This window comes from Tetrahymena thermophila (assembly GCF_000189635.1).
Source record: "Tetrahymena thermophila SB210 genomic scaffold scf_8254459, whole genome shotgun sequence".
Taxonomy (NCBI): domain Eukaryota; phylum Ciliophora; class Oligohymenophorea; order Hymenostomatida; family Tetrahymenidae; genus Tetrahymena; species Tetrahymena thermophila.
The window spans coordinates 1-27,261 of record NW_002476236.1 but is presented as its reverse complement, the minus strand read 5'-3'; the positions used below and the strand labels follow the sequence as shown (position 1 = coordinate 27,261).

The following is a 27,261-nucleotide window of genomic DNA, read 5'->3' as shown; positions in this document are numbered from 1 at the left end:
TTTGGATGTTAAAATTTTTAACTCTATAAATTACAAAAAAATAACAGTTAATTCAATACAAATGACTAAGCTCTAATATCAATTTAAATAAAAAAATATATTGGCCTTAATATGCTTAGTATATTAATACTTAATTTAAAATTTTTGTATTACTAGTGATAATTATTTTTTAAAACTGTTCTAAATTATATGTTTGAGGAATTTAGCGAATTTATTTATCAATATTATTTACAAATATAAAAATAAATTTTATGTTGTTTGGCAATAATTTTTTAGATAAAGATTTCTTAACAATTTCATTGTTATTCAAATGATTTAGTCATATTTCTTAAGAAACAAGTGTATTTTACAAAAATTCAAATTTATTATTATAGATCTGATATAAATTTCATAGGAAAATTTGCTTAAAAATTATCAAAATCTTTGATTTTTTGTTTATCAATCTGCTCACTAATTTCTGTACCTTCGTTAGAAATAGTCTTTAAACTTTTAAAATCTTAGTTAAAAACTTGTTATTATTCTTAATTCAGCTGAAGGGTTTTTTTGTTACTTTTTTACTAATTACCTGATGGCTCTGATTTTTGATTATTGTCATTAGAACTGTTTTTTGAATCTTTAATGATATTTGATGTTATATTAATCTGACCTTTGTCTAGATGAGTAGGAGGACTTTCATCAATTTTATTTTCTTCTCTTTAAGTTAATTCCTTTTTGTCTTCCTCATTTTAATCGTCTATATCTATATCTAAATGTGATAAACTATTAATGTATTATTACTATTGTGTATTTGATTAGTTTTTGTTTTCGTTGCTCATTGTATTATTCGATTTTCCTTGTTGAGGGTTTGTACTTAAAGAAGGTTTAATTAGATTTATTTACGAAATATCTTAACTAGCATGAGTGAATAAGTAAATAAAAAACTTAAATTTAACATATTCTTATTTATTACTAATAATTTCAAGCTTATGAATTTAATTGGATACTTATTTTGCCAATAAGTTACTAATAAAAAAATGATATCCAAGAGAATTAAGACGACTTTGATAAGATTTTAAAATTAGCTCCTTTTATGACTTTTTTAATTCTCTGTTTTAAATTATAATTTTAACTTGGCTTTAATCCTTGCATAGCTTAGCTTTCAAAAAGATTTTATTATTTTTTATTAATTTGCAACAATTTACTAATAAATTCATTAAAATCTGAGAAATTCTCTCTTTGTCATTTAATATCTAAATGGGGATCATTTTATCATAATAAAAATTAAATACAATATCATTTCTTAACTTTTCTGTCATTTTTTTAGCATTAATGAGTTCTTGTTATAAATCAAAATAGTCCTTATTAAGAACAAATGATCTATGTTATAGAGATCGTATGTCAAAAATATCACTCATTAAGTATTTATATAATTTTAAATTAAGCTTTAAAGGTGAAATAAATTGCTTATAGTCATTTATTTGAATTTGGTATTTTAAGCTTTTAATTTATTTTAAAGATTTTCCAAGAATTTGAGAAATCTCAGTGAAATTCAAATATCTGTACAGTTCATCTATTAAAACTGAACTTTGCCTATCGAGAATTTACTCAAAAATTTCATTTGATAAGTCTCTAATTGTAATGATGTGTAAAACTTTACCTGCATGCTCCACTATTGAATATTTCATCACATAAATTTTCTATGTGTTTTCCTTACACAAAACCATATTATTTATAACTGTTTCTGGCTATTAGGAATAGTTTAGCTACTTCTTATTATTAAGAGTTTTTTTCCTTTGCTAGGTCATAGTGCTTTTTCTTTATTAAGCCAAAAAGGTTCCACTCTTAGATCTTACATCATCCATAATATCTTTCAGTGTGTTAGTTCTCTCCCTTTCAAAAGTTGTGTAGCTTCCTTAGTTTGTATTTTTACGAGGTCTTTTGCAATAAAATTTTCATTTTTATTTATTTATTATTCTTATTTTAGAAATGTAAGAAAGAATTGAATTTACATGTGTGAAATTGAAGAAATAAAGGAAGGGATTTGAAAATCTTGAGATTCTCTTAACTATCTATTTTGTAGGAACGATTATCCATCATAATTATTTTGTACATAAGAGGGTAAATCAAAGTTTGATATAGGATTCTAATGTGTATTATCGCAGGATAATTTTTTAAAGGTGGATTCATTTTTATGTGTTTTTGTTCCTGAAACTCCTTCGTCTTCATCAGGCTATAATTCTTAATTTGGAGATAAATAGAACGGATTTGCTTTGTAATTTTAAGAGCGAGACTTAGTGTAAACATGAGATTTAGATTTAGGGTATTTTTGCTTATTTTATTGATGATTTTTAACTTAGTTGCTTTATGTTCCCGAAGCCAACATAGATAAAGATTTCTTATCTGTTCCTTGTTTGCTTAACTCTTCTACCATATTTTCAGAAAAATTAAACAAATTAACTTACTCTACTTTACCACCCTCTTGTTTAACAACCTCTCCTTTGACTATTAATTAAGGACTAAAGTCTTATTCATTTTCTTCTTCGATAACTCTATTTAGTTATGGATTACTTCCTATTTTATTAGACATTTTTGTTGAATTATTTTAAGGGCCAATTGCTGGAGATGCATTTAAAAGATTTATAGAGTTATCTTGTTAAAAATAAAAAATCATTTAAAAAAAAATAAAAATAATAAAATTTCTTTAAAATGTTTTATTTATTTATTAAATTAGTAACTTTAAAATGCATTTATTACCTTTGAGTAAGTTTTTTAGCAAGAAAGTATTTGAATATTCAAGATTTTCTTTATTAGATTTGTCATCAACTGATACGTGTAACTACTTTAGGGACATAACCTCTTAAAGTACTCTATTCACATCTGTTTCTAATAACACCAATATATTCTAGTTAGCGAAAATGACATTTTGTGTTTCTTGATCAAAAACGACAATACCATCTACTTCAATAACTTATTCAATCAACGATTTTTGCTCCACCATACTCTATCCATTTTGAGTAAAATTTTACATTTGATTTGAGGTATTATAATGATTTTTGGAGAAATCATTCTCAAAATCTTACTCAGAAATTTTACTCATTTAATGCATTTTTTCAGATTTTATAATGTTTTATATTCCTTAGTTAATTATTTAATTTTAAATAGGAGTGACATTACTAATAAAATTATTATTTAAATCAAAACCGCTCTGTATATGTTAAGAGCTTTGTGTTTATCCAAACTAACTTCTCTTATTATTGAATATTATTTATGAGCTGTGGTTATTTTATTCAAGCAAGGTAGCAGGTTTCTCTAAGTTTATTAAAGAACCATTGAGAGAATTATATGAAACCAACTAATTATTATTAGTGTTGTTTATATTTTATACCTCAATTTTATTTTAACTGTAATAAGTATTCATATTTTACCCTAAGGATTATTACTTTTGTAACTGACTTCCTTACTGAGACTAATGATAAGATATGAAAGGATATGATACTTAAAAGCCTTAAATGCTTTAATTGTTATTGAAATTATTAAAACTTTACTTATTTAAAAGATCTTAGATTTCATCTTTTTCAGGAGGCGATCCTTTGTTACTTTATTACAAATAACTACCAGCATTTTAGTTTTTATTATTACTCGAATTATTATTTTAAGAGTTTGCATTATTATTCATATTATTAATGACGTTATTGTTATTAGCTGTAATATTTTTGTTGTTTAATGTAAAATTTGTTCCGCTAATTAGCTTCTGATATTTTGTTGATATTAAAATTTACTTTTTAATGCTGATATGTTCATTTAATAACTTTGATTAAAAATATAATCCTACAAATGCAGTCAGTACAACTAAAAATTATATGTAATTACCCTTTAAACTGATCATGAAAAAACGGAGAGGAAAGTAAATCAATTAAGAAGCATAAATAAATAACTTAAATCTATGAGTTCTTATAAGAAATGAGTAAGATGCATTTAAAATTAAAATATTAAAAAAGCGAAAAAGAACTATCTTTAAGTTGATTTCCTATTCATCAGTGATTTAATTTTATACAACATCTACGACTCCAAGTGCTATAGACACACTTTCATAATAAGCAATTATTAATACGATTTATGATATTCCAAAATAGCTCTATTTCTACTTTAAAATTATTTAACAATAGTCTTATTTTTTACATCCTAAAAGAATGAACAAAATAGCAATAGTAGTTTATAATATAATCAATATGTAAAGAAATATTTTAGAAGCTAGGCTAATCTCTATGTTCTTAATTGTTTAGGTATGTATATAAATTGTATCTGCTTAATAAACAAAAATTATTATTGCTAAAAATAATATGTTTCTACTTCTTAAAACTTCTTTAAATCTACTCTTTTCTTATTTTTTTTTCAATAAAAACTACTCAACCTTTTGGTTTGCTGCATTATTAACACCAGCAAATTAACTAATGTTTGATTTCTCCATACTTTCTTCATTCAATCCTTAGCACATACTTTAGTTGTTAATTATCATATGGTTTATGCTAGCTGTCATCATAGGTTCAATTTTCTCTCTATTACCTATTGAATTTTTTTTTGAAGCAACTGATTTTTTATTTTAATTTGAAGAAGATTGCTAACTATTTGCTAAAAATGTATTAGCTCCATTTAAGTTACCATTGATATTATTGTTGCTGTTAGTTATTAAAGTGTTTATATTATTATTATTCTATATATGTGTATGGGTTTTAATAAACTAAGCTGTTTAATAGTCATAATATTCTGTGCTAGGATGCATTTAAGATTGTTAACTTGAAAAGGGATTTTAGTTTTATGCGTTTACATTATTTTTAGATGATATATAATTCTAAGATGACATCAAAAAAATCTATCAGAATAAAAAATATTTATAAGTAAAATTGTAAAGTATTTGTAAGGTATCTTATCAAGACAACTTATTTATCTTATAGTTAACTGCTAAATTCTTTACTTAATATATTTTTATATAGTAGGTATAATTAATTCGCTTTTTCAGCTTTTTTAATTAATTAATTAAATAACAAGAAATTATATTAATTTTTTTAAGAGAGTCTCATTAATTTACAAAAATATATCAAAACTAATGGTTTTAAATTTATTTCAATTATTCCACAAACATTTTTCAAAGCTATTTTTTACAATTTAATTCTATACATTTGGAAATATTATATTCCAAAAAAATTAAGGTTACTTAAATTAAAAAGGGATCCAAAAGAAAATACTTTGAGCTCAAATATATATAAAAAATACTCCAAATTTTATATATATAAAAAACATAAATCAATCTTCCCTTATTTTAATTTATTACTCGTTTTATAAATATTAATCACATATCTTTAGTTAGTATACCCAAATCTTATACAAATGAAAGCATAAAATTCAAGCATATATATTTAGATTATGAGCTTGAATCTTAGAAAATCAAAAAGTAAATCATAAATGGGACTAGCAAATCCTATTTTTTTAATAAATAAAATGAAATAATTATCTTTAAAATAAATCATTAATTACTCTAATTCTTTTCGTTATATTATTTATAAGAGAATTGGATACTAAAAACCCTATTGCAGAAAGGAAAGAAACAGATACAATAAATATCTCCCAGTTACTAGTATAGTCATTGCTCTTAGCATTAACTATTTGAAACCTGCTGTTCTCTTATGACATAATTTGTGTGTAATTCTCAAATATTACAGGAATTAGATTTGCCAGTAAACTTTTTTTCCATGAGAAAATCACCAAAGTACAGTTAATCAAGTATTTCAATATAAAATGAAATCCTTTATTTAACATATACTTGCTAACATAGCTAAATGTAACAATTATAAAAGTAAAGTATCTCTTATTCTGAAAGCTACTTATCCAAAAATATGGATTCATTATAACTTAGAAAGCTATGAATGAAAACCTGATATTTTAGTAATAGAAAATAATGGATTAATTTTATTAAATACACTATATATAGATCTTAATTTGAAAAAATTTAAAGATAGTTGAAAGAATACATATTTGAAGAACCAAAGAATAAGTGCATGAACGCAAAGCAAACATAGAATTATAAGGTATTCATTTTTTTTAGAGACATTTTCATTAGAGGATCTTGGTACCAAATGATTTAGAAGACATTGTCATTCTGTTTTGATAAATTTAATTTTAACTAAAAAAACAATTTAAAAATTAAATAATATACTAAAATTTCAAAGATTATATTCTGCTAATATTGATGTTACATAGTATTTTAGATCTAATATAGGTAATTACTTATTTTATTGCTAATCTTATTTAAAATTGCAATCTCAAAATTTAGCAGCACTATTAAGCCAGCTTACTCTTTTATCAAATCAGTCAAATAGCTTTAAGTTGAGTAAACTTGCTTTTCAATATGAAAAACAAACACAAAGAACCATATCATAAATAAAATAAACTAAATAGCAGGTAAAAATGAAGCATATATCAAACCTTCGTGTGATACTCTATAAAAGAAGCATAGCATAGAGAGTCCAATAATATTAAAAATTATTTTAATCGAAAAGTGCATTCTTGTTTAATGAATGATAAACTGCAATATGAAATCATTTAAATAAACCAATACTAATATACTTATCACTAAATTCAGAATGCTTTTACCATATTTTTTGACGATAAAAACTAATGCAATATAAGTTATTAAGATATGAACCTCCTAGATATTTACAAGAAAACATTAAGATAAGATGTTTAATATTAAAACCCCTTATAGTTATATACTCTGTATTTTATGGCTTCCAGATAGTATTGGATATAAAAAAAAGAAATCAACAAGCATAAATTTAAATTTTTAAAAATCGCTTGTTGAAGAATCAATATACTTTTTAAGCATCCATTTTATAAAGATTAAATAAATTATATTTAAAACCCAATATAAATGAGTTATTTAGACAGTTTAGTTGCTGTAAATTTATTTATCTGCTGTCTTTTGATTTGCTTTTTTATCTTTTTAAGTTTGTATCCTATTTGAAATAGATTTTTCTTCTTCAAAAGAAATAACAACAAAAGAATCTTAATTATTTTAACCATAGGAATCTTCTATTTTCTACTTTTTACTAATTATAGCTTTCTTTTCATCATACGAAACAAATCTATAAATGAAATTATATTATTCAAGTATAAATATTATAACCCCAAACAATACTGCTAGAGAAATTAAAAATGAATCAAAAAAACCGTATCCTGAATATATTAAGGCCTATATTATTTTTAAATTTACATTAAAATCATCCATTATAATATAAGAAATTAATTTTCTACTTTGTTAATAACTGAATGTACAGTAATTAAAAGGGTAATAAAGCTTTAAATATCTAGATGAGAAGAAAGAGGAGTTTGATTCCTGTAAAATTTAAAGCAAGCCTTAATTACATCTTCCAATATATTCTCTAAAACTGAGAAAACAATTATAAATTCTATCAGAGCGAAAATACAAAATAGACTTAACTTAGGTATAATTGATGATGTCTATTAATTATAAAAAATGTTAAATTTGAAGCAAAAAATGCTACTTATAATTAGAGTGAATTACAGCCATATTATAAACAACATATTTATCAAGTATTTTAAATATAAGTGAAACGATTCCTGTAACTATGCTCTCCATATCTCTTAATTTGAAACAAATTTCCAATTAAATTTATTTGATTTTATTAAATTTTGAAATTATTTATTTATTTAAATATTAATCAGTATTTTTATTTTTAAACGATAAAATTGATAATCTATTAATTAAATTTAATGATACCATTTGTAAACACATCATAATACTATTAAATCCTATTTTACAAATGAGATAAATAAATTAGTTAAAAGTTAACTCAATAGAATGCATGTTTTAATTTTCACATGATAGTTTGAATCAAAAAATTATTTGGATAGAATTAAAAGTACCAAGGTTATTGTTACAAAGAGATTTTGTTATTTAAATACTTTAATTATTATTTTAAAGTTAAATTTTAATTCCAAAGAAAAATAATCTAAAATTTATAAGTCTGATTTTATAAAAGTTAACATTTTATTTAATTTATATTTTATGGATATAATAAAATAACTTTTTTTTGAGTGTTTAAAAGAATTATATTTATTATTTATCTAAAATAATAATAACAGTAAATAATTTAAAATATATAAATACTCTTATTTTTTAAAATTAGTTGAGAAATAATTGATTAATAATTTTTCCTATTTTTCAATTAACTTCCAAAACCATTAAAAATCATCAATTGCTATTTTTACTTATTTATTAAGTTTGTTAATTTCAAATAATTTTATAGTTAACACAACCAAAGTAAAAATGAGAACAGATATTACCATTTATAATAAATACATAATTTATAAATTGAAATAAAAAAGCAATAAATATAACTTCTTTTATTTATATATTTGTAGTTTCAGTGATTGTTAAATAATAAACTAAAATCTATGCAAAAACAGGAATAAAAATAAAATTAATATTATTTATTTTTATAAAAATAGCTATTCATATAAATAGTATTTATTCTAACAATTGAAGTAAATTAATTATAAAAGGAGTAAAAGTTTAGATATTTAAGTTATTGAAGGAGCATAGTAAATATATAATTTTATGGCTAGCTTAAGAAAGAATAAATTTGTTTAAATATTTAATAATTAAAATAATACATAATATAAAGCATTAGCATAAAAACTAGATAAATACATAAATAATATTTTGAACTTATTGCCATTTATGTTCTTCTGAAGTTTTAAATTAGTGTTGAAAGTATATAATTTAATTTAATCTATAATTTTACTTTGTGTAAATTTGGTTTAAAAGTATAGATTTTATAAATGTTGGTTATTATTTTTATCTTTCGTTGAAATTTTCATTCTAATTCAAAAGTAAAAAATAAAATGGTTTTTTAAGCAAAATTATTTTAAATAGTTAAAACTGCTTTTTTGAAATTTGAAGATAAATAAATAAATAATGCATAATTTTTAACTACATTGTAAACTATCTTAATATTACTATATATACATAACAAAAAAAATAAATATTAATTCAATCGTACATATGTCTAAAGCCTACATCTTTTTCAGTTTCATTTACTCTATTTTCTAACACTAAAGTGTTCTATTGAAGGCGGATTCTATCCTAAGTAAGCTAATTTACTTATTACTTTAAATAGGTGCACTCATCTTGTTCGATATTTGTTAATTTTCTAAAATCTTTAGCTAATCTAAGAGTTTCATCCATAACAAATCTACTTAATTCAGAGCATTAATCATTATTTAAATGTCCTAAACTTACTACATCATTTCTTAACGACTAGAGGTCTTTTTTACTATCTTCTAAATCTTTAAGCAGATTTTCTAAAGTCATCTAAAACAAATAATAAATTACAATTAATTATGTTCAACTTTAAAATGTAAAATTTTTATCTCTCAATCATTATGAAATTATTTCTTAAAATTTATTGAATTTCAACAACTTTACAATTTAAATGAAACAAATTATAACTTAACTCAACTTTTTTCTTTTTCTATTGGGAAAGTTGACTTTGCTTTTATGGAGAATGTTAAATATATGTGAAATAATGAATGATTAATTTAGTTACATCAAGTCTCTCTAGATGATTTTTAATAGGTAATTTTGCTGAAAGCTCTAACTCAGCTTAATTTTACTGCCTCATTACTTCAGTCATATCATAATGATCATATTAATTATCGTAATCAGCCATTTACTTTACTAAGTCAATTTTATATCTTTTGTTAACGAAAAAAATAGTATCTACTTTTTATAATAAATTTGTAATGCTAATTAATCACTAATGATTTAAATGAATATAAGATAACAATTATATTTTATTAATTATTATTATTATCAATTTCTGTTGTTTTTTTTATGTGTATATTCACTAAAATTAAAATATTAAAATTTATAATTCAATTAACTATTGTAAAACTTTAAATATTTTCAAAAGTAATTAAAATAACTATTTATTTTTTAATCACTGAATATATTAATATTCAACTAATAGAAATTCATTTATTTAACAAATATTTAATTAATTTTAATGTTTTTAATAATAAATCCTTTTAAAAATTAATTTTATTAACTAACTAATTAATTAACACTTTTTTTTCCAAAAAAATTAGCAATAAAAAATTATGTTAATTTTAGTCAATTAACTTTTTGTTTTATTGATATATTTATTTTATGAAATTAAATAGTAGTAAGCTTTCTTTAATAACTATAATAGTTATTAAATATTAAAAACCTTAACCAAAATACTAAAAAATTTCATTATTTCTAAAAAATAAAATTGATTCAAAATATTTAATTTTTTACTTCAATTAACTATTTTTTACATTTAGATTAATTTTATTTGAGCTAAATAGTTTATTTATTTATTTATTTATTATTAATAATATTTATTTTATTTTTTATTTTTTTACAAATTGAACTTTTGCAAACTCAATTTTTTAAATTTGGTATTTCATACAACTATTGATTATTTAATATGCTAAATACTAGCTTACTTAATTATCAAGAAGTTTGATAAAAAAAATAGAATTCGTATAAAAGCTATTTAATTAATAATATAAATTATTAAGCTTATTATCATTTATTTTTGTTAAAAAAATAAAATGAAAATTAATGTTTGTATAAAAATTTATTATATTTATATTAATAAATTAAAAAACTTAAAAAATGATAGACTATAAAATATATGAATTAATGTTAAGATATTAGCCTGAATCTCAAAGATTTTACTTAGATGATTTATACTAAATAAAGTAATAAATTTAATATTTGATGAAAAATTTATTATAAATTAACTTACTAATTAGTTTCTAAAGAAATTTAATAAAATAATTATACGGAGAGGCTTATTAATAAAAAGGAATTATAAAAATGTAATATATTTATAGGAAATATTTTTCCAATTTTTATCTGAGCTAGTATTAGTAAATATTTATTATTATTCTAAAGTTTGTGGTTTATTTGGAAATTGGTATACAATCCACTTACAAGTTATTCTTAATATTATGGAATTAAAAGTAATCACTCGAACAAGCAGATTTGTTAATAAATAGGATGTAAGGTGCATAGAAATAGTAATTAAATATCCCCTATTTTTAATAAATTAAAGTTATAAGAGTGAACTGAATTAATAAAAGCTTGTTGTTAATTAAAAAAAGTAAAATTTATTCCATAAAAAAATAATTCAAATTAAAAATATAGAATTGATAGAATCAAAATAAAATAAAAAAATCAAATAAATGGGCATATATAACTAAAATTTGAAGAGTGTTATTTCTCAATTAAAAATTATCTGCTTTTAGATCAAAGAAGATTTAAATAAATAAAAGATAGATATTTAAAAATATCGTGAATAAATATATAATCACTTTAACATTTCATGTAAAGATCTCGAATTTAGTAATATGAAAGAAGATGCTGATTTCTTATTACACTAAAGACGCAAGTTAAGTGGCAAATAAAACTTGAATCCTCAAGATAATCATTTTTTTGAAATATCAATTTAAAAGCTTCTAAAATTTAAGTTATAGTTCTCTGATAAAAACTAAATAATAAATATGTTTATCTAGCAATCTAAATAATAGGTTAATAATAATTATTCTCTAAATAAAAAGTTAATCGATAACATGGACTCTGTTCGTAAGGAACTTTATTAATATTTTAATTCAGTCATTGAAGAATGAGATATATCTAAATAAATAAATAAATAAAAAAATGTTAATTTCAAAAACTATATGAACAATCTTTCAATTAAATAATGTAATTAGATAATAATTCAATCAAAAAAAAATAATTGATTTTAAAATCAAATTATGTTTTAATTATAATTGATTTTTATTTTTGTAATCAGGTGTTATGTATGTATTAACCATTAATTTCTTAATTAACTTAACAATTTTAAAAAATTAATGCAGTAAGCGGAATTGGAAATTCAGTTATGTTTAAATTACATATATTATGTATACATACTTCATCTCAAAAAGCTAATACCAATTTATTTGTAAATACTTTAAAATAATTATATTATTTTTATTAACTCTAAATAAAAAAGATATAATTTTATATAACTTTTGTATAATTTACTAATAAATTAAATATTTATTATTAATTTCATGAAGAATATACAACTTCTTCAAAAATATAGCTAGATAGACTCATGCACTTTTTAAACATTTATTAATGAAAGGCTTTTCCAGGGCAAGAACCAGAAGCCCCTATTGCAACTAAAACAGGCATAAAGTGTTCTTAAGTAGGGTGGACTTTGTTGAAATGTGGATGTTTAAAGTATTCCATAATTTTAGCTTATCGATCTTTTCCTTTCATAGTTTCTATTACTTTTTTACACCAACCGTCAAACTAATTGTAAGCTAATGGTTCTTTAACTTTTTTTTCATCCACTAAGGCTTCATAAAATTAGTGAATATTCTGTGTAATTCCTCCAAAACAAATTATTAAAGATCCCTTAGATTTATATTCTTCCAATAATTTCCCAATATTCAAGTGAGTTTCTGGATCATAATTTTTATTAACTGAAATAGAAACTACTGGGTAATCAAGATCAGGGAACATAATTTAAAGAGGCCCCCATATGCTGCTATCTATTGTTCCACTTTAATCTGGTTATGCATCTATTTAATAAGCTCTTAACAAGTTAATAACTAGAGATGATATTTACGAACTACTCTTTATAATCTTTTCAATATCATAATAAAATTCAAATGGATGGTCATGCGATATCTTCAGCTAATCCGATTAGCTAACTAGGAAGGTTCCCTTAAGACATTTATGAGCAGATATAGCTATAATATTGTTGATTTTATAGTAATTTCTCAAATAGCTACCTATCATTTGCAAATTTTAAATAAATTCTGGAGCTAGTTTATGATTTTAATATAAAGGAACATAGCCATAACTTATAAATAATACTGGGATGGATCTATCATTTTGTTTATTTTTGTTGTACATTTAAAATTGAATTTAAATATTAGTTACCTATAAAAAATCAATTTGTTTAAATATGGTTTAATAGTAGAAGTTAGTTAGTATTAACACTTTGTTACTGTGATTATTATTTATCAAATAAATTTGTTTTAAAATCTCACATTAAATAAAGATTAAGTTTTTTATGGTAAAAATTTTATTAATTTACAATTATTATTTAAATTAAAAAATTTTAATAAAGCTTTTTTTAAATTGATACAGTAAAGAATTTTTTCTAAAAATAAAAAATAATTTATAAATAATGAGTGCTCAATTATAGAAATCAATTAAAATAAATATGCACAAATACTTAAATAAATAATAGTGTTTTTTTTTGTTATTATTTGAGTAATTTATTTATTTTTTTCATAAAATATTGTGTTTGCATTCTATAATTTAAGTAGATGATTATATTATTGATCTAATTTTATTTGGTATCTATCTTTGAATTATCATGCTTTAGTAAAATTAAAGCTTCTATTTATCAAGACTGTATTCCCCCCAATTTTTAGCAGAAGAATAATCCATAATATCGATCTTCATAGGCTATTTAATTAAATCGAAATATAGGTGATCGTATTCTATAGTCATAGGACTATCAATTAAAATCAAAGTATTTTCAAGAATATTAAAAAATATTGTTTTTCCTTCATGACAATCTAATGCATGAGTATTTAAGTTTCCAACATGTGTCCTCATTAATGTCTCATTATCTTTTGAAAAAATATTTTTTTTTTCACATGTTATACTGCATATTTAAATTCCACAAATTAAACAAACACATAAATCAGACTTAGCTGCATGAGGGTATGAGTTGCAACGGCTGCATCTTTTATTAAAAAACTTTGAGTGATTTTCTTTAAAATCTATTCCTAACTCTGTTAAATTATATTTTATTGATTCATAGTATTATATATTCTGTAGTAGCCTGCTTGGTGAATTTTCTATTTCAATTTGATAGTTTTTGTTTGATTATTTTATAAATAAGTCAAATGCGTAAATTCCTGATACTAACATTTCACTTTTTATCTTTAAAAATTTAAACATAACGCATTGCTTTTAATAAATTTGTGCATCAACATCAACTTAGCGGCTATCAGAGAGTATTAAATCTTCAAGATCATCGTCACCTTTCACATAATAAAGTGTCAGTAAAGTGCTTGTTATTAAATTACTCCAAGGTTAAATATACCCCATTAAAGAACTCATATATTCTTCATTCTTTAAATACTGATCTACTAATTAGAGAGAATGAAGTTATTTTCCTTAAGTATCGTTATTATGATATTAAGTACTCATATTATTTTATTAGATATGAAGAGATTTATTGTTGTCAGCTAGTTTAGTTTGCAACTAGTCTTAAACATTTTGATTTTCGTGTATTTCTAGCATCTCATTGTGGGAGATTTCATTTTCAGTAAATGACTTTAGAGTTAGAATGCGTGAATTAATAGAAACAATATTGAAGAATACAATTTCACTTAATAAGCAAATTTTAACCGCTGCTTCATAATCATTTTTTTCAGAGATAGCTATACAGAAACAAGTTTATAGATAGATATCAGATAAATCAGAGAAGCAATTAGTTTTTTGATTTTATTGATTGGTAATGAATCTATCTATAAATGTTAGCTAGCAGGTTAAAATTGACCAGTTTTAATCAATTATCTATTTTAAACTTTACTAACAAGCTTCAAAAAAGTCTTTTCCGAGAGTATTTTAAATAAAATACTTTGCGCATAAGTATATGTTTGAGCTAATAAGTTTTTTCTTTTTAAAGAAGATATCCATACCTTGCTCAAATACTTATTAGAGATTAAAAATTAAACTTTCCATCAAAATCTTAATTTTGCTGAAATCATCCTATTCATCGAAATTAATGAACAAATTATTTAAAAAAAGTAATATACTATTCTATACATTATCGGAAGTTAATTCTTTTTAAGAATCTCCCAAATTAATTTACTTTTAAAACTTGCTTTTAAGTTGTTCTATATCGCAGAAATGACTTTTTGATTCGAAAGCGATAGGATATTATTCACTTTCATTAGTAAGAGTCTTTTTCAGGTATTGCTCGATAAATGGTATACCAATATTAAATAAAAATCTGCATTGCAAGCAGAATCCCTCTACCTTTCTACGTGTCCCATTTGGCACTAATGCGCCTAATTTATACTAAAATTTAATTTAAAATTAAGAAATATTGACTTAAATAAATTTATTTGCGTTTTAAAGAATTAAGAAATAAATGGAAGTAATTAATTAATTGGGAAAAAAATTCTTTATTTCATATATTTGATAGTTATTAAAATATATTGAATATATGTTTAAAGCTTACCCTTTGTGTTAGTTTTGCTTTGTCTCTGCAATCATAATGTGAAGTATGCTAGCAACTTTGTATTATGTAGCGAGATTTGTTGTCATATGGAATTTTAAATTATTTATTAGTAAATTGATCAAGATTGTCTTTTTCTATGTATGCCTAAATGACTTGTAATTCATTGCTGTGAGGATCTTAACAGTACATGCAAACATGCTTAGCCTTTTCATATTCGATACTTATGCTATTCTCTACTTCATTTAAATTATTTTCCTTAAATCTCTCTGTTTTTTACTTCATAATTAAAAGTTATCTTTATTGAGCTTCTTTAGCTCTTTTTTTAAATATCGTTCTGTCATCTTCTTCTTTAGTGCTATTCGAATTATTAAATTCAAGATCTTTACTAGTAATCTATCCAATCTGCTCTATCTGAATTAATTACCTTAATTCTTTAATCAAAAACTCTATTTTATCAATAGTTTTAAAAAGCTCTTTCTCTTCTTTTAAAATCTATAGGTTTTTTATTAAATTTTAGTCTTGAGCTAAATAAATGATTCTCTAACTTCTAATTGCGCTACTATGATTAATTTTATTTATGTACAAATAACAGTAGATATACTTTAATGAGTACTAAATTAATTCCTAGAACATCCTTTCATAAGTAATAGTTTCGATTGAGGTTAAAATTTTGTATACTATACAAAGTATCTCATCACTTTAACAAATATTATCGAATATTTCTTTGACAAACTAACTTTCAACTACTAATGTTTCGAATTAATTTCCTAGAATATAATCGATTTCTTAATTGTTTGTGTACTATTCCTTTAAGAGCTGATAATACTCATTATGAAGTTTCTTATCTCTCAAAAAATCAAAAGGCTCAAATACGAACTTTAAATTTGGAAGTCTCTCGAAATAGTCTCCTCTTTAAATTAAAATTATAGAAAATGAAACTAATATAAAATTAAATAAAATTAAAATTTACTGTAACTTAACGATGCTTAGAATGCTATACTTAACAGGGACTTATTTGTTAATCTTTAAATTTGTTAATTGCTCTTTTAAAGTTTGAAATGTTTACTTTTTATTGAAATTGAAGCAGATATTTAAAGCATTCTTCAAATAAGGCTTCATCCATTTCACAAAAATATCTTTGTAAATATGAAGGCAATTCAGTTAACTATTTGTATCTATACCTACCATCAAGATAACTTTCAAGAAATTTTTTATTTATTTGATGATTAAAGGCTATTTTCCGTCTAATGACTGCTCTTTTAAACTCTTAAAATATATTAAAAGTTAATCCAAATCTTAATCAAATGGTCCTCTATGCTCATCAAACCTTATAATTTGATCTTCTGGTGAAATTTTCATTCCTTCAAGCATACTTTAAGCGTATAATTTAGGATCGACTAATATTAAAATAGTCTACATTGTCATTATGTCATTATCATATAAGTTATAATCTGGATTCATGTAATATTTTTCTATAGGCACCTTATCTGCGTTATTTCCTGGTAATTCTATTTCATTAGAGTATTATAAATTAGTGTTACTTTTATAGTTGTAATCAGTTAAAAATTTTTAATACTTAATTTGAAATTATTATTTTTAAATTCAAGTTTCTTAGGAATTAGGAAATTAACTTGTAATTTAAATAAAGTAAAAATTAATTTTTTTTAATGCTTAGATTCAAAAAATAAATAAAAAAAAAAACCAATTAGATTATACTCAATTCTTGATATTTTATTTATTTATGTTTATTAAAAATATAAATAATTTTATTTCAATTTTATGTTTTATAAATAATGTTTATTCTATTGAAGTTAGGTTTTTTTTATTCATTAAATTATGAATTATTAAAAAACAATCATATTTATAAAATACGAAGATAAAAAATCTTCAAAAAACTATTTTCTTCTTATTTTTTCACTTTTGAAGAAAGTCTAATATCAATTATAATATTTCTATTAGCTCACTATTTATAAATCTTTTTGTGAATAAATTCAATTTGAATTTGGAAGGTTTTAACTAAACTCAAATTTAAATTAAAAATGAATATTGTAATTTAGTTATTAATAAATATAAAATAAAATATTTTTAAATAGTAAAATATTACCATTATATAATGCCTGATAATCATTATAGCCCATTATTTTTTCATCATGATGCCTTACATATTCAAAACACTCTGAAAGTTGCTTTAAAATAAATAAAAGACTGTTCTAAAAACTAGCTATTTGATTCTAGCTGCCATATGTTTATACTAAATTGAGTATTTTTTATTTTGCTTATTCAATAGATTCACTTTGTATGCAGATTTAAGCAAATATCAACCCTATAACTCTATATTTATTATTAAAAAGTGGACACTACTCTTTTTCATAAAATTCAATTTTTGAAGTAAATTTATTGAATGATGCACTTTATTTTTGATTAACCGTGTAGAATGTAGAGAATAATAATTGGTTTTATGAATTTTAATTTTTGTCACTATTTCTTTGAAAGAATAAATTATGCACTCTTATTAATTCTACATTAATCTCATCTATTGACTCAGAATCACTATCTTCTTCGATTTTATCGCTTTAATCACTTTGTTACATATCTGCTTCCTACTCTTAATCGTTTGTTTAATCTTTTATTTAATTTTATATTTAATTTAATGCAAAAAACTAAAAATATGTGTCTACCTTAGCTTTCCTGCACAGCTTCTAAATATATTTTTAATTCTTATAAACAAGAATAATAAATATTTATTTATTGTAACCTCATATTCTCTAAGCCTTTAAAAATTTTTAGCTAATACTATTCAAAATCTTCTTTTTTTATTATCTATAACTTTTGCTCTACTAAATCTATTATTTCGTCTTCTAAAACTATGCATTTTTTGTAACATTCTATTCTTTCCTAATGTTGTTAATCCTATTTTTAAAACTCTTCAATAAGTTCAAGCATGGCAATAAGAACTTAACCTTAGAATTACATCTTTGATTCTTCTGGCATATCATGTAAAGACTTGAAGGCCTCTTATACTACTTGTAAGAACAAGTAGTCTTAAATTAAACGAGTCATTATGAAATGAGCGCCTAATACAAATATTTAAAAAATAAAATTAACACAAATTCTTTTCAGACAAATGATTTACCAAAATTTTAGCATTTTCCATTTTAGCAAATTGATTTAATAATTTAAACTGCACATTGGATATTATTCTACCAAGTTATTGGATTTTAATCATTAGATGTAAAAAAGTATAGAAGAAAATAGAAAAAGAAGTATTTTTATCTAGCATCTTTATAATCCTATGGCAATGTATAAACTTAAAGCTTTTTTAGTGAATTGAATAAATACCCTCTCTTATAAGTGTTTTGTAAGAACGTTTCATAACAAGTTGTGCTATTGAACTGATAAAAAAGACGATATAACTTTGATTCTTCAGAGTAGTTTAAAAGCATAAAGTTAAACATCTCACAAAATACTTATATTAAATATAATTTAAAATCTTAGTTAATAAAGAAATGATTTAAAGTAAGTTCTATTTCATATTCTAATTTCGTTCCATAAAACTTAATATATCTAAAAATATTTTTTAAAATAGAACATTTGCACTGATGATCTTCTATTTTAGCTTTACTGATAATTTAAAAATGCTCTTAGCTTTCATCTATTGAGTCACATGCATGATTGCAAATAAAAGAAGGTATTGGTTCCATTAATACTTTAGATAAAATGAGAGTTCCACTTGCATTTTCAGAAATAAATACTTTTATTTCATCAATCAAATTTTAAAATTCATTTATTTCGCTTTCACTTGATATTTATGACATATCTTTTTCACAGCAACGCTATTCAATTTTCTTAAAAATAGATACAAATTATAATTAGAAATATTCCTTTATCATGTTCTTGTACTCTTGTTTAACTACGTGTTCATATTTTATTTTATCTTCTAAGCTAGTTTTCTAGTGCTTTTTGCACAAAAGGAGCTATGAAAGATTAGGATCACCGCAATCACATGTTCCACCCTAAATAAAAAATAATTTAAACAATCATTTTGTTTGTTCAGAAAATCTTTTTTAAATATTTATTTATTTAAATAATGAATGAATGATATCTATCTCTACAAGGATCAAAATTTTTAATATTTATTTTGCAAATTAAAATAAAAAATTCTACAGTTAGCTTGTTAAAGTATAAAAAGCTATGATTTTCATGATCTCCAGCAAAAAAACAACTTTCGCAAATGCAATGAGTAGGCTATGTAGAGCAATCTAAGCATTTAAAGTAAACTTCTTCTTTTTTAATAGGAGCTGCGCACTAAAATGATGCCATCTACTTGTATATTTGTATTTATTTCTCTATTTCATCTTACTCCACTCCTATATATATCTTTTTATAAACCTCAAGCTGTTTTGAGAGAAAACTTTTCTCATTGACATCACTATTGTTTAAATCTTAGTTTTTTTCTAACTCCATTAATAAAATAAGTATTCGATTCTATAAATTACTTTTTCTGATAACAAATTTAAAGATATTACTTATTTTTTTCTATGTTTTTTTAAATAAAAAAGTTGGTTCTGATAAATAAAATAATCAAATATAAGATAAGTAAGTATCATAATCGAAAATCTAATTTAAAAATCAACCAAAATCCATAATTTAATAAAATGTTATTACTTTTAAATTAAAATAATATAAAATATTTATATTTTTTATTTTTCTATATTTTAAAATGTCTGTATTATAATATTTCATATAAAATTCATATCTAAAAATTAAGCTTTTATAGATGTTAATTATTTTGTTATCCAAAAATATTAAATTAAAGCAAATTTATTTCAAATATATTATTTTGTGTGTAAAATATTTTCACAAAACATTTAGCGATTGAAGAATTCAACTTTTAAAAATATGAATAACATCAATAAAAAATAAAGAAGAATTTTGTAAATATTTTCAAAAAAAGTTTAGTATTGAAAATATATATAAATTTTATTTACATCCATCAATTAACAAAATAGAAGTGTAAAATAAAAAAATATAATATTTAAGTAGCTGAAAATATAGAAGGATTTATAGGAATATATTAATTAATAAATAAATAAATTTAGGTGTGTACTAAAATATCATGAAAAAGTTTTATTTTTAAAAAAACCTTTATTTTTCAAAGTAAAACTGCTCAAAATGCTAAACAATTTTTTAAATTTAAGTAATTGATTATTATTTAACATTTAAGCAATAAAAATAGAATTGTTATTTAAAAACAATTTGTATTTAGGTTTGATTATATTATTACAAACATTATGTATATCAGCAAAGTATATTAAGTTCTCTAAGATAAAATAAATATAAATGAAAATAATATAGAAAAATTTTTCAATCACAAAGTACAGATTTAATATCAACTAATCTTTATTATTCATCCAAAAACCTTTATTTTAATTTGTATATACAGCTCACATTTTTAACAATTTTGAGAATCATAATCTATTTTCTGAATTCTTAAAAATAAATATCAAATTTTTTAACTTAATAGATTACTTTCATAAAAACTCATATTTTTTTTAATGCTTATTTATTTAATATCAAAAAATATATTTTTTTAATAAATATTTCTTTAACTTCTTTTATTAAGATAAATACTCCAAAAATAAGGGAAGCTATTTTTTATCAGTATATAATTTTATTAAGTTTACTTTTCAATCAGAAAAATCAGCAAAATGGTAATTAAAATAAAGTTTATAATAATTTTTAGAAGAGTTCTGCTAAAAAGGCTATTTTATAAGATAAGTAAATCTTTATTTTTTTAATTTTTTCTTATAATCTTTTTAAACATCAAAAAAATATCAAATTATGGTATAAATTTAAATAATAAAAAAATAAATTTGTAAATTTAATTGAATTTTGATTATCTTATCTATCTTATCTAAAAGAGAAATTCAGCTTTTTTAAAGCGATATAATTTAATACATTAAGAAAAGTATAAGTTACTTTATTTGATAAAAATTAAAAAAACTGTACTCAGCTTTGGATAAAATCTGTTTAAAATTCAAATTTATAATTTAAAAATTTAATCAATATCTATTTTAATAATTTTTATTTACTTATAAATTTTTGTAAAGGAATATTCTTTAGTAAATTATTAGTTCTAACATTTCTTATATTTTTATAAAGCGTCAGCAAAATTAATTTAAATTTTGTGGCATTTAACTTAATTTCAAAAAATATAATTAGACATTAGCGAGTTGCTGATGATTGCCTAAGCTAAAGATTAGAGTTATCTAATATCTCCCTAATTAAGATAATCTAAAAGAAATATCAAATGAATCAAATATTAATTTATAAAAAATGAATATTTTACGCTCATAATGTATTATTAAGTTGTAAGAAGACAAAAAATATTTTATTGAAATAAGTTAGATGGATAATATATTATTACAAAAATTTAATTTAATTTCTGATAAAATATGTTTTAAATTTAATTGCTTTCAAAGAAAAATTACTCAAATCTACAAATAAATTTTTCTATTTTGTCGAATCTACTTTTTGATTTTTCAAAAATTTTACAATTTAAAAAAATTAATTTTAATAATTTGTTCTTTAAATTTTGTTTATATTTTTAATGACATTTAAAAAAATTATAATTGATTTAATTTCATAAAAATACAAAAAACTAACTAAAATGATAACAGAGCAGATCATAATTGTTCTCCTTAAAAATTTTAAAATCTATTTTAGGTCTAAAGAAATTTTTATAGACCCTCTACCTGCACTAGTATGTGGATTGGTAACAGCGTACACTACTATGGTGTTGAATCCTATCTTGGTGAGTTTTCCATTCATCAGTTTGACAAGAAATTTGGTTTATACTCTTGTTAGTGAGAAGGCAGAAAGACAAAAAGAAATTTAAAAAGTAAAAAATTTAATGAAATTTTAGTAATTTTACTTATTCATCTTAAATTTTATTAATAGATTATGGGCTTAGAGACTTCTTCATATAATATGGGCTGGATGATTTTCTACTACTTAAGAGGCTTTTATGTAAACAATTTTTAAGCTTTTTTTTAAAGTTAATTTTTTATTAATATAAAAGAGCACAATATTTTACTTAATTCCTACTGCTGCTACTGGAGCTCTTACTGTGGACTCTTTCGATTGGATTTAAGCTTCTATTATGTACTTTTTCAATATAGCAATACATATAAATTTCGCATTTTTCTTCTCTACTTTCTTCTCAAGACCAAGAATAGCTTCTGAAATTTATCTTCTTGTATCATTAGCTTTTTCTTTAATGTTCTTTGTAGGTGAAGGATCTAGTACTAGCACCAACAGTTCTTCATTATACGCATTAACTTTCTTCTTCCCTTAAAGCGCCTTAGTACTTTCATGGCTCGCTGCTGGATGGTAAGGATACAGCAATTTACTTTACTTCACTTTAGGTGATGCATTAGTTGTTATCACAATAATGAGTGTATTCTACTTTGTTGCTTACCTTTACTGCGATCAGGTTATCAAAACCGAGTATGGAACCCACAAGCATCCACTTTTCTTCTTGGACTTTTTTAAGAAAACTAACAGAAATTTATCAAAAGTAGATAGTCATGAATAATCTGAATTCATAGATTATGAGGATAATAGCTCTGCTTAATATCATGAAAAGATGAATACAAGAAACGCAAAAATAAGTGTTTAAATTAAAAATCTTACCAAGTCATTTGGTAAATTCATAGCTGTAGATGATATCTCATTTACTCTGTTTGAAAAATAGATATTTTGGTAATTAAAATTCTTATTTTAGAATTTATAAAAAATTAAAAATATTTAAATAGTTTATTGGGACATAATGGAGCAGGTAAGACAACTACTATATCTATGTTGACTGGCTTACTTGAAAAAACATCTGGAAAAATTAGCTATTATGGAAAGGATTTAAATAAAAATTTCTCAGATATAAGATAATATATCGGACTTTGCACATAAAAAGATTCTGTATACGATTAACTTACTATTGAAGAGCACTTGCGCTATATGGGATAATTGAAAGGAAAATTCTTTGATGAGTTAGAAGAAGATATTAAGCACACAATTGATAAATGCGCACTTATAAATTAAGTAGGCAAAAAAGCTGGCATTTTGAGTGGTGGTAATAAAAGAAAGCTTAGTATGGCTATGTCAATCGTAATTTTAAAAACTTTATTTTACAAAAAAAAATGTTTTATTTTTCTTAATTTTTTAATAAAAATTATAATTTAAAAATAGATTGGAGGAAGTAAAGTCATATTCTTAGATGAACCTTCAAGTGGACTTGACAGTCTAAGTAGAATTTAGATCAGAGAAATTATTAATGAGATAAGAGACTCTGAAAAAACTATTATTCTTACAACACATCACCTTGAAGAAGTTGAAGAATTGGCTGATAGAACTGCAATTATGTCAAAGGGAAAACTTTTAATTTTAGGTACTAATTAATACATCAAAAAAAATTTCTGTGAAGGCTACCATCTCACTTTGAGTAAAAAGACAAAACCTGATGAAGTTTAAGCAGTATTTTTAAATGAAGAGGAATAACAATAAATTAAATAACTCGTTATTGATACTATTCCTGAATCAAAATATAATCCTCAAAGCGCTAAAGGTACTGTTCTAATGAATTTGAATTTTGAAGCTAAAAATGAATTGTTGAATTTATTCTAAATTTTAGAAGAAAAGTTTCCTGAAGTTTAAGTAAACAATTTAAACAATTAATTTAATTTTAATATATTAATTACTAAATTAATAGATTACTCTTGAAGTTAATACTCTAGAAGATGCCTTCGTCAACATAGGTATGGATAAGGAAATCAATGAAAAAAATGGAGAAAACAAAGTAACTTTACTAATATGGAAATAATTTTTATTAATTTTAAATATTTATTTTTAAAGATTAATTAGGAAAAGTATACTGATTTTGAATCAATAAAAGTTCCTGAAAGTGTAAAGAAACATCCTGTCTTTATCTTCTCCAATCAATTATTAGCTTTGTTCTTGAGGAGAGTTATAGTATCTATGAAATCTGCTTCTATGATTTTTACTTTTATTTTCCCTCTCCTTATTCAAATTGGAGGAGTAGTTCTAAGTAAATAACTATATAAGCCTAATCTTACTTTGCCAAAAGAGATTAATGATAATAAATTTTTGATGTTAAACACTGATGCTGCTTTCTAAATTCTGTCATATACTCTAACTATTACTGGTATAGCTGCTTCTCCAGTTATGGATAAAGAATATCGCCTTAGATACGCCCTTACTGTTATGGGATGTAGAAACACACCTTATTGGTTAGGATCTTTTATTTTTGACGTTTTAATTATGTTTTCTATGTTTGGAATTTTCCTACTATGCGTACCGATTATTGGATTGAGTGTGTTAACAGACAATTTAGGGGAAATATCTTTAATTCTGATTATTTCTATCTTCAACTACATTGGATTCTCTTATTTGTTCTCTTTCATTTATTCTAAGTCAAAATGGGTTTATATAGTAAATTTTTAATTTTATTTTAATAGTTTTTTAAATAAATTTTATTTCAATAAAATTAGACTTATCCATTTATCAACTTCTTTATTTTCTTTGCCGCCTTCTTAGCTGGTTTCTTATTGATACCATAAGATTATGTAGCTGTTAAATATTTACTTAACATATTATCACCTTTCCTATCAACTTCTAATGCTATCGGAATACTTGCATATAGTAAATATCAAAATAAATTACCTAACTGTGGACCTTAATTGCCAAATGAGACCTATAAATAATGGAAAGAGAGAGTTTAACCAGGATAATTATGCTTTTAACCCAGTTATGATGGAGAAGTTTAAGAAGATCCTTCATGGATGAAAATATATCCTGGCAGTTTGGGAAATTACTAAACTTATGTTTACATTCTCTTAGTATAAGGAATAATCTTTATTTGCCTATCTATTTTGATTGACTTTTTAATTTAGTAACTACCTAATAAATCTATGAAAGGTGAAGATTATTCAGAAATCGAAAAAGATTAGCATGTGGCAGAAGAAGTTCATCAAGAAGATTAAAGAGTAGCTGATCCAAGCTGCAAAGATAAAATAAAAGTTTCTAAACTTTACAAGGTATTTATTTTAAAGCATTTAATTTAAAAAATATTTAATTATATTTATTAATTATTAGACCTATTACCCAGATGGAAAGCCTTTTACTGCTATCTCCAATAACTCTTTTGGTGTTGATTCTGGTGAAGTTATGGGTTTACTTGGACCTAACGGAGCGGGTAAATCTACTACATTTAATATTATTACTTCTCTCATTACTAAAAGCTCTGGATCTGTTTAACTCAAAGGAGTTGAAGTAAAAAGTGGCTAGCTTGACGTGTATTAAGATGTAGGTATATGTCCTTAGTTTGACAGTTTATATGAAAATTTGACAGTAGAAGATCATCTAAAACTGTTTGGTAGAATGAAAGGATTAAAAGGACAAGATCTTAAAGAGTGCGTAGACTATTTTATTTAAGTTATGTAGCTTAGTGATTATAGAACTAGAAAAGCAGGTAACTTAAGTGGTGGTAACAAAAGAAAGCTTTGTGTTACCATAGCTCTTATCGGAGGTCCAGATCTTTAATTCTTTGATGAGCCATCATCTGGAGTTGATCCTATTGCAAGGCGCTTTTTATGGAATACACTTAAATAGAGTTTGAAGGTAAGAGACAGCTCTATAGTTTTGACTACTCATTCTATGCAAGAGGCTGAATCACTTTGCTCTAAAATAGGTATCTTGGTCAATGGTAAATTCTAATGCTTAGGAAGTCCAAATTTCCTCAAAAAGAAGTATGGTGATGGTTATAGACTTACAATCAAATGTAAGAATGAAGATTGTGCTTCTTATATTGAATCTTAGTTGTTAAGTAAAATTAGTAACTGTAAAGTATCTTAAAAGTTTGATGGAAGGTAAATAGGATTTTCGATTTAATACTAAAACTTCTCATTCTATAAGACTTACATGATACTAAATGAGCTTTAGTAAGTAAAGATTTCAGACATACCAGTGTAACAAAATCATTAAGTTGTAATTGAAATACCATCTTCTTCTAAAGTTAACAAGAAAAATACTACCTAAAATTCTATGGTAATAGATTCATATTAACTAACTGAAATGACATTGGAGTAAATTTTCATTCATTTCTCTCAACAACAAAAGAAAAATGATGAAGAAAATGAAAAGAAAGTGAAAAGAAAAAGATTTTTATGCTTCTGATCTTGAATTTAATTATATAATTCATGAATAAAAGCTAAAAATAAATCTTATAGAATAAATAATTATAAAATATATTTTTTTTTGTTTATATATCAATTAAAGTTATATTCAAGAAATTTTATAAATAAAATCTTTAATTTTTTTATTCTTTGTTTTAACAAGCTCTGTGCTTTTTATTTGTTAATTTATGAGTTTCAACAAAGTTTTCAAATTACTAAACTTTTTCTAAAAATATATGAATTAAATAAAAGGAATTTTATTAAAAATTTTACTATATTTAAAGATTATTCTATATCACATCACCTCAATCTAATAACCTAACTAATCTTCATCAAATAAAGTTAAATAGGTATATTCAAAGTATGTTGCTTCATTTTAAAATTTGATTTTTAATTATTATTTTTTATTTGATAAAAAAATATATTAATAATTCATTTTTAAAACATTTGCTTAATTATATTTCGAAGAAAGTTTAATAAATATTTTTACAATTTAAATCAATTTTTCTAAAATCATTGAAATATTTTACTTACCTATCTCAGTTTTTAATTCAAAAATATTTGATTAATAAATCTTAATATGGTTAAAAATTGGGGTTGGGGTTGGGGTTGGGGTTGGGGTTGGGGGGTTGGGGTTGGGGTTGGGGTTGGGGTTGGGG

At 22.7% G+C, this 27,261-nt stretch overlaps 7 protein-coding genes across 7 annotated transcripts; 2 read left to right on the top strand and 5 right to left on the bottom strand. All coding sequences in view use genetic code 6, as the record gives it.

Annotated features, from left to right (window-relative positions):
• Positions 1–356: 356 nt before the first annotated feature.
• Positions 357–4,840, bottom strand: TTHERM_00529520 (transmembrane protein, putative; the record flags this gene model as incomplete). The annotated part of the gene is made up of 3 exons (XM_001032663.2): positions 357–1,914; positions 1,989–2,628; positions 2,734–4,840. The coding sequence occupies 3 exons, from the start codon at positions 4,838–4,840 to the stop codon at positions 357–359; spliced, it is 4,305 nt and encodes a 1,434-aa protein (XP_001032663.2).
• Positions 4,841–5,326: 486 nt separating this feature from the next.
• TTHERM_000529511 (transmembrane protein, putative) lies at positions 5,327–7,777 on the bottom strand (the record flags this gene model as incomplete). The annotated part of the gene is made up of 6 exons (XM_012799542.1): positions 5,327–5,455; positions 5,512–5,908; positions 6,006–6,133; positions 6,191–7,225; positions 7,288–7,494; positions 7,559–7,777. The coding sequence occupies 6 exons, from the start codon at positions 7,775–7,777 to the stop codon at positions 5,327–5,329; spliced, it is 2,115 nt and encodes a 704-aa protein (XP_012654996.1).
• A 1,272-nt stretch (positions 7,778–9,049) lies between these two features.
• On the bottom strand, positions 9,050–9,728 carry TTHERM_00529510 (hypothetical protein; the record flags this gene model as incomplete). Its single annotated transcript, XM_001032662.1, has 2 exons — positions 9,050–9,370; positions 9,606–9,728. The coding sequence occupies 2 exons, from the start codon at positions 9,726–9,728 to the stop codon at positions 9,050–9,052; spliced, it is 444 nt and encodes a 147-aa protein (XP_001032662.1).
• A 1,453-nt stretch (positions 9,729–11,181) lies between these two features.
• TTHERM_00529500 (hypothetical protein) lies at positions 11,182–11,718 on the top strand (the record flags this gene model as incomplete). Its single annotated transcript, XM_001032661.2, has 1 exon — positions 11,182–11,718. The coding sequence occupies exon 1, from the start codon at positions 11,275–11,277 to the stop codon at positions 11,716–11,718; it is 444 nt and encodes a 147-aa protein (XP_001032661.1). The 5' UTR covers positions 11,182–11,274.
• Positions 11,719–12,145: 427 nt separating this feature from the next.
• On the bottom strand, positions 12,146–13,000 carry TTHERM_00529490 (aromatic ring-opening dioxygenase catalytic subunit LigB; the record flags this gene model as incomplete). The annotated part of the gene is made up of 1 exon (XM_001032660.1): positions 12,146–13,000. One exon carries the CDS (start codon positions 12,998–13,000, stop codon positions 12,146–12,148), a length of 855 nt encoding a protein of 284 aa, XP_001032660.1.
• Positions 13,001–13,381: 381 nt separating this feature from the next.
• On the bottom strand, positions 13,382–19,817 carry TTHERM_00529480 (zinc finger in N-recognin; the record flags this gene model as incomplete). The annotated part of the gene is made up of 7 exons (XM_001032659.2): positions 13,382–15,190; positions 15,354–16,263; positions 16,324–16,861; positions 17,458–17,976; positions 18,032–18,427; positions 18,487–19,366; positions 19,518–19,817. 7 exons carry the CDS (start codon positions 19,815–19,817, stop codon positions 13,382–13,384), a joined length of 5,352 nt encoding a protein of 1,783 aa, XP_001032659.2.
• A 2,206-nt stretch (positions 19,818–22,023) lies between these two features.
• Positions 22,024–26,603, top strand: TTHERM_00529470 (transporter family ABC domain protein; the record flags this gene model as incomplete). Its single annotated transcript, XM_001032658.3, has 9 exons — positions 22,024–22,254; positions 22,314–22,382; positions 22,435–23,117; positions 23,171–23,519; positions 23,601–24,065; positions 24,121–24,207; positions 24,264–24,860; positions 24,920–25,465; positions 25,524–26,603. 9 exons carry the CDS (start codon positions 22,024–22,026, stop codon positions 26,601–26,603), a joined length of 4,107 nt encoding a protein of 1,368 aa, XP_001032658.3.
• Positions 26,604–27,261: the final 658 nt, after the last annotated feature.